Source organism: Cupressus sempervirens, chromosome 4, assembly GCF_028749045.1.
Source record: "Cupressus sempervirens isolate cs-2001-9-10 chromosome 4, ASM2874904v1, whole genome shotgun sequence".
In the NCBI taxonomy this organism is placed as follows: domain Eukaryota; kingdom Viridiplantae; phylum Streptophyta; class Pinopsida; order Cupressales; family Cupressaceae; genus Cupressus; species Cupressus sempervirens.
In genome coordinates, this window is record NC_143121.1 from 797,992,237 (window position 1) to 798,000,747 (window position 8,511).

General features: G+C 33.3%; 1 protein-coding gene across 1 annotated transcript; it reads left to right on the top strand.

The window, feature by feature from the left end:
- The first annotated feature begins 712 nt into the window (after positions 1-712).
- Positions 713-3,648, top strand: LOC149563795 (serine/threonine receptor-like kinase NFP). Its single transcript, XM_089826934.1, has one exon. It carries the CDS (start codon positions 1,131-1,133, stop codon positions 3,060-3,062), a length of 1,932 nt encoding a protein of 643 aa, XP_089683060.1. The 5' UTR covers positions 713-1,130; the 3' UTR covers positions 3,063-3,648.
- Positions 3,649-8,511: the final 4,863 nt, after the last annotated feature.

Consider the following 8,511-nt stretch of genomic DNA (forward strand, 5'->3'; position numbering starts at 1 on the left):
TTAATTTTAGTGTGTTGGCATATACTTACTAAGCTCTATACCTTTTAAAATATAACCTTTTTGGAATTGGTTCTAACTATTTGTACACAAAGGTTAGAGAGATTTAATTCTCATAATTATTTGAAAAATAAATGTTTAAAAAAAGAAATAGAAGTTGTTAAACTAGAGATTAGATCTTTAAATTTTATATTTATCATACAATAGTAAAGACTCCGTTACTATTTTTATCAATAATTATGTTAATAATAATTTCCTTATAATTCACCAAATTGATATATTAAATATTTAAATACATAAATTATTTGATCTAAAGAAATAATTTGATTTACCTAAACAATTTTAAAAAAAGTTATTACATTTTAAGTCTTTATTAAGATTTGCTCTTTACTAACTTCTTACAATAATGATAGATCATAGAATATAATCTGAATCATAGACAAACTAGATTTTTGATTCAATAAAAAAATACTCCATTATAATAATTGATGAGTTTCCTGAATTAATGAAACTCTATATTTTAATCCAAAAACTTATAGTATGATACTTAATGGTAGTCATCAATCAAGTCACCTTGGACATATGATGTGGCATGATGGTAAGAAATAGACAAGGACCAGGCCAAATATTTGTCTTGCATTGCGGAATTTCATGGTGTGCAGACACTGAAATAAGATCCATTATGTACTAGGGTTTGACAATCCACATTAAAAATGTTTTGGATATTGGCCTGCAGTTCCGTGAGACCAGTTAAATGATTAAGACTAACCTTTCATTGTCTATGAAGACCCCAACGTTCTAATTTTCTGTCAGTCTCTTGTACAAACAATAAATATGCTCTGGTGATTCACCTTGCATTCAAAGTTCTGTTAATGTCCATTGCCTTTGGCTGGTTTATACGGTTCTCTTTGTTTTTTCCACTGTTTTTTGTTAGCTTTTATTATAGTCCTCAGCCATGTACTGTCAACTTAGCTTATGTTTATGCATTTGAAGAAAAAACCAAGGTTTACATGTTTTCATCAATCTTTCAGACAAGATATACCTCTGTCCTGCTCTAAATTTGCATTGCTCCAAGTTCAAGCATTAGAGATTGCTGTGTTAAATTGTTGCTTTGTTTATAGGAGGTTGGATTAATGGGTAACCCTAACCCTGTCTTGTATTGTTGGTTTCTAGTTTTACTTCTTCAGACATGGCATATCCAAGCTCAAGGCGGCGAGGGTTCGAATCTTACAGGCTACACTTGTTCTGATGGTCCATCCCCATGTCACACATATGTTTTCTACAGAGCCCAGGCCCCTGATTTCCTTACCCTTGACCCTATCAGTGATTTGTTTGGAGTGAGCAAGCTGATGATTGCAATGGCCAGCAATTTGGTGGATGAGAACACCCAACTGGTTAATGGTCAATTATTGCTGATTCCGATCCTATGTGGGTGCATGGGGAATATTTCTCAGGCCAATGTTACTTATTGGATCAGTGGAGATGATACATTTTATTTGGTTTCAACTCAGAAATTTGGGAACCTGACAACTTATCAAGCCGCGGAATTGGCGAATCCGAAGCTGAATGTATATAATCTTACAGATGGCACCGAGGTGGTTTTCCCATTGAGATGTAGGTGCCCAACAAAAGAACAACTGGAGAAGGGTGCATCCATGCTTATTACCTATGTGCTTGATCATAATGATACATGGGCTAGTATAAATAGAAGCTTTAGTGCTGATTATGAAGAATTAGTCTCTCTGAATGGACCAATAGATTTTGATAGCAGTACTAGTTATACTATTTTGATTCCTGTTTCTCAAAAACCTTTGCTATCTGAGGGTGTGCATTCCTCAATCCTTAATATTTCTTCCTCGGATGAGGGTGGAAAGGGAAATTCACATAGGGTTCTCCTCATAGGATTCTGTGTTGGTGGGCTGGTAGGGCTTTTGGCTTTTGGGTCGGCCTTTTTTATTAGGCAAAAGTATTCAAGACTAGCAAAAGTATTTAACAATAGAAAGCAATCACCATGTCAAAACTTGAGAGTAATGAAAAGAAATGAAAGTGGACAAGAGGAACTTCTTGCTGGTGTGAATGATTGTTTAGGCAAGCCACTCACCTATTCTCTTGATGCTATAAGGAAGGCAACCCAAAATTTTGATCCTGTGTTTCTTATGGAGGGCTCTGTCTACAGAGGCATCATTCATGACCAAGAAGTTGCTATCAAGCACATCAAAGGAGACGTGTCTCAAGAATTGAAGTTGTTGCTGAAGGTTAACCATGGGAACTTAGTGAGGCTAGAGGGTTTTTGTATTACTCCTGAAGGTGAGTCTTATTTGATTTATGAATATGCTGAGAATAGGTCTCTGAATAGGTGGCTTAATCATAATTATGGGTCATCTAAGGGGGGTCCATGTTCCTCAATCTCTGTATTTCTGGCATGGAGGACGAGGCTTCGGATTGCGTTAGATGTAGCCACTGGGCTTGAGTACATTCATGAGCACACAAATCCAACTGTTGTCCACAAGAACTTGAAAAGTAGTAATATTCTTCTTGACAGTAATTTCAGGGCAAAAATTGCAAACTTTGGAATGGCCAAATCTCTAAAAAGCGCGGTAACAAAGCATATCAATGGCACTGAGGGTTACATGGCTCCAGAATATCTTGCCCATGGACTAGTGACACCAAAACTAGATGTTTTTGCTTTTGGAGTTGTGCTTCTGGAATTGATGTCAGGCAAAGAAGCAATTGTGAGAGATGAAAATGGAGTTCCTGTTGCAGGAAAGGCCGGCCTCCTTTGGACCCAAATAGGGTCTCTTTTAGAAGGAGCAGATGGAGAAAAAAAACTAAGGAAATGGATGGATCCAAATCTACAAAACTTGTACAATATTGATGGTGCTTTCAGTTTGGCAGTAATGGCAAGGGCATGTGTAGAAGAGGATACTAGGGCTAGGCCTAGCATTGGAGACATTGTTTACAAACTCTCCAAATTGGTGGACGCCTGTGGGACCACGGCGTCCAATGAGTCTTCATGGGTGATGGATGAAAGCTTGGAGATAATTATTCCAATTGCAGGGAGGTGATTCATTTCCTCTTCAAACTCCCCCACTTTTAGAGTGTTTCAGTCTGCAACACATCTCATTTTTTCCTTTTACTTTTTCTCTTCCATTCTGATGATGGATCGCAGAGTGTAATCCGAAACGTTGATGGCAATCAATTCCAAAAACAGCAACTGAAAAATTCTTATGAATTATAGAAACTTACTCAGTATTTCTGTTATAGTGGTTAGCTGGTCTTCTCTGGAAGCAGCAACTGTTGCAAGAACAACAGAAATCAAGAACAAAAACTTTTGTGGGGTTATGATATCCAGGGAAAAAGAAGGGAAGTGTATGTACATATTGTTTTGATGATCAAAGCGAGCTTGCAAGTAGGTTATCTAAGGTATTAGGGTTTGTTGGATCCTTGTATTGTTTCGGAACTTGATATATTAGAATATACATCTGCTGATCAATATCTTAGTTTCCTAAACGCTGAATGAAGTCCTCAATACTTCGTTAATCCCTTCAGCTGATGTCTCCATATATATATGACATGATAAATATTTGTACACCCAAAGATTTGAGCACAGGAGAGGCTCTGGATTCAATCATTGTGATTATGTCTTAGAAATTTTGATTTCCTCATCTGTTTTAGGTTTGTTCTGAACAAATAAATAGCTTTAGCTTGAATTCTTGTTCAACAGAAGATTAACTAATATAATAATAGATTTCCACAATCTACAGTCCAATATTTTATGTCTGTATTATATTTTATGTTTCTGGATGAGATTGTGTATATTGGTTTTTATTATTATGCTCAATGATCATCAGAATAAGAGAACCTAAGAATACCAAAGAATGATAAATTTTTAAAACTAACCCATCTCTTGTCCCTTACTTTTACCGAGTGTTCTTGATGGATAATAGAAGATACATATTAATCAGATGAATTCTTGATGGAAACAAAGATGAGAAAAACCAAAAAAACGCTCCTTATTTAGATAGTTAAGAATGATTGAAAATTCCCATTTTTCTACAAAGGCTGTGATTTGAAGATATGCTTTGCATCTAGGTAGCAGATTATATGAGATGTGATCAAATTCTTTATGATTTTCCTTTAGTGGGTCTTTGAATCCTATCGAATTTCAGACCTTTAGTGAATAAAAAACAGAAATTGCAGAGTTTTGGGCAAGTTAAATACAAAATTTTCAGAGTCTTGGGCAATTAAATTAGAGAAATGCCTAAATGAACTACGTAACAGTCTGAGATCTGGTTTATGTGGTCTCAAAATTTTATTGCCTACGCTATGTGCACATAATATCTAAGGGGGGACGTCGCTTCAGGGAGGGAAATTGTTTTCGAACACAAGATGGCTATTTAAATAATTTTAAACAAATGAAGAATATATGATATTTTAGACCTTAAACAAATATTTAACTTGTAATAGTATTAAACAAAATAGTAATCTATGAGCTTTTTATATGGGAGGTCTTGGGTTTGAGTCTAATCAAGTGTTTTAAAATATTATAATAATGATAATTTTAATACATAATGATATTAATTAATCTTGGATAATAGTATTTATATTTTTAAGCTATTAGATATACAATACTTCAAAAGCAAACCAACCGAACATATCCAACTAAGACGGTGGTAATATAGTTAAAGAAATTAGAGAGTAGAGGAATATTAGATATAGATTATAGTTGAGACGGTGGTAATATAGTTCTAGTAGTGCTTGGTTCCTTTCATCTAATTGTTATATCATAGTTCTCCCCTTTCTAAAGTTTTTAATTTAGGTAAAGAATAGTTTTAAGTTTTTCCTTATTTTAGTGGAGCAACTATTGTTTAGAATTGAAGAATATTATGAAAAAAAGGAGGGGCAAAATATGAGTAACAAGTGCATTTGTAAAATGTCATGTGGTTCCACAAATTTCTTTCCCTCTTTTTTAACATTTCCTTTCATTTTTCTTTCAAATTTTAACAGCACAAGTTATTGTGATTACCATCAGTACAAATTTAAGGTGCAAAAAAAATCACATACTCATGAGGCTGCCAACTCCACAAATAATTGGTTATAATGTTGATCAATAACTACTAGTCAATTTAAGCTAAACAATTATGCATCTACTTGTATGCATCTCATAATGAATGATAGGGACATAAAACCTCCAACTTTCTTTTATTTCTACAAAAAAGTGTTGGGAAAAAGAAAAGTACCATACAAAGAGGAATGACTCAATCCACAAACAACATCCTCCCCCATCAACCTCTATTATTATCATAGTAAGATAGTTAAAGATTGTTTTGAAAGGGTCTAAATTTTTAGATTAAACAAGTTTACTAAAGAAGTCTTATCAAGCAACCAAGAGACAATAGCTATAATAAGCACCACTAAGATAGAAAAATATGTTACTAGATGCACAATACTACAAAAACAAACCAACACATACCCAACTAAGATGTTTGTAATATAGATAATCAAATCAAAGAGGTTCTCATATTGGCTTGGCTCTTTTCACCTTTTCTATGTCACAATTGTCCTCTTTTTAATTGAGCATTATAGTGTTCCCATACAAAAAATTTATTTAGGAAGAGAATAGTTTAAAATTTTCCTCTATTAGCATTTTCGTATTTTAGTGGAGTAACTGTTTAGGATTTGAAAAATATTATAAGGAAAATGAGGGGCTAGGAACAAGCAACAATTGCATTTGTAAAATGTCATGTGGTTCCGCATATTTCTTTCCCTCATTTTTTACATTTTTCCTTCATTTTTCTTTCAAAATTTGATTGCACAAGTTGTTAAGAATACCATTAGTACAAATTTAAGGTGCAAAAAAGTTACATATTAATGGGGCTACCAACTCATGCATCTCATAACTGAATGATAGGAAGGACATAACACCTCCAACTTTCTTTTATTCCTATAGAGAGTGTTGGGAAAAGGAAAAGCATTGTGCAAAGAGGAATGAATTAACCCACAAACAACATCCTATCCATCATCCTCTATAACCCTCACACTCAAATTCATTTTTTTGGGGGCTTAGGTGAGATCCTTTAGGGCCCATTTGGTCACAAGACTAGGAATTGGGAATTGGAATTTATTATTCCAAATTTTTTAATCTAGAATTTGTTATTCTCAACCCATTTGATTCACCTGAAATTTGATGGAGAATGTGCTTATCCTATGTTTGGTTGTGCAAAAATAGAATTAGAATATAAATGCTTTTGTTTGTTTTCGATATTGGAAGGGATAGAAATGAATTTGTAGGATTTTTAAGGCCCACCTCATTAGATTACCAATGTAGTAAAAGAATTTAAGATTTATATAGATGACTTTACCCTTCTTTATTGTTATTGGTCTAGTTTTGAGATTGTGAAAATATTCCAAAGTAATTAGGGAGGAATTACTCCATCCCCTATAGAAAATTTTGCAGGTGGTGCAAATTATTGTGAGTTCTTGTCATGCTCTTGATTAATAGATTTCACAATGAAAACATGTTCATACCAAGGTCATTTTTGCACTGTATTTACCCATTAGCTTGTATAAAGACTCTACATTTGAGGATGAATACGACCAATTTGAAGTATTGTTGCTTGTGTTAGATATAGATTGAAACAATGGCTGAAATGCTTGCTAATGTTATTGTTGATACCATAGAAAATAAGAGCAAGAGTAAACATAAGCTCTGAAATGCTCAAGAGATTTGTTGTTCCAAGTAGGAGCCCCCTAAGCCTAGCCATTGATCATGGCAAAAAGAATAGCCATGAGAGTGACCACAATTTAGCTACTATGGTGAGGGATTTTATTGAGAATTTTATCACATAACATTGCTCTTAGTGCCAATATTATGTTCATATATTTGAAAAGAATATCAATTATGAAAAAGTAAAATCAGAATAGGAAATACCAATTTCAATTTCATCTTTTTAGGTGGAATTACAAATGATCATCTTGAGAATATGAATTCATATTCCTAATTCCAATTTGGTGCACCCAAACTAAGGATTTCAATTTTTTGGAATTTACATATCCCTATTCTAGTTCAATTGAGCAATCAAACATGCCCTTAGACTCTCCTTTTTTAGATGTATATCCATATCTCACTCATTTAGTGTGCTTTGATTGAAAAAATATACTAAGTTGGTGTGAGGCTCTTTATTAATTTAGAAAAAGTGGCAGGTTTTAAATGATGGGTGAGTTTGACATTTCTTTTACTTGAGGGGGTGGAGGTGCTGCATAATGAGCTCACATGCATTAGGGATATGGTGCAACCTAAAGAATCAATTTTTGAAAAAATAAAAATAATCTTGGCTTTCTTGAATTTTTAAGTATGAAGATGGGGATGCCCCACCCTTTCTTTATCTTAGTTTCCTTCTTTTCAATTTTTCTATGCATGAAACAACTAGACAAATTCTTTTTCAAAGAAAATGCAACATTTAAACAAAGAAAATAAGCATGGTTCTTTTCCCAAAATAAATTGCAAGCATTAGAATGTGGTGACTTTCAAGGAAAGAACTTAGTGAAAATGTAGAAGGTTCACTAGATTTGGATGAAACAGACAAAGATCATTTTTAAATAGACATTGACAACATAGTAGGCTAGACTTGAATAAGTGGACTAATGGATTTTACTACCAAAGTGTTACCCTAACCCCAAAATTATTAAACTTTAAATTTGCTAAAAATTGCTTAAATCAAATGGGAGTCAAGATCTTTTGCTCATGGATAAAATATTTATATTTGACACTGACTATGTCTCTCGACACTTGAACACCTTGAACTTTTGAAATTATTGAACTAGCTCAACATATTCAACCAATTTAAATGGTTCAATTCAGTTCAATGTGGATTACAATGAAAAAGGAGAAGTCCTTAATGAAGGAAAATAATTGTACAAAAATTCTATAATTTTGAACATTGGTTCAATGAGTTCAACAGTTTCAACTGAGTTCGAAAGGTTCAACGGATTCAATGTGATAGTCAATATTTACATACATTTGCAAGTTCAAAATAGTGACAGAAATAGTTGATTATTCAAATTTGATGATAACCCACCAAATATTTTGAAATTAAATATTCCCAAATATAATTTTATGATCACACAAGCTCATCTGATGTATTATTTTAATATTTTCGCAATGCATCAATATGATTGGCAAGGGCAATTTTCAAAGGAAGTGCCCTCAATTGGTAAGTTGTTCAAAATTCATTGAAAGCACACCTACAATTTTAAATATCATAACTATTGATCACAAAATTCAATAGCTCTAGGATGCATGGGTAAGTGGTGGTGAATTTATTAAAAAGTCTTTGTAGTAGAAATTGAACTTTATTTTCTTACTCATTCATGTGCAACAATTTAAAATGCTCTATATCAGTTTGAGAGAAATAATTAAAGTAAAAGTATTCTCTTTATCAATATTTAGTTATGAAGGAGAAGATGATTAGAATCGATAAATCATTTTGGTAAACAGTGACTTAATAAGCTTTC

Coding starts and splice junctions, on each gene's coding strand:
- LOC149563795 (XM_089826934.1), top strand. CDS start 1,131: ATGGGTAACCCTAACCCTGTCTTGTATTGTTGGTTTCTAGTTTTACTT.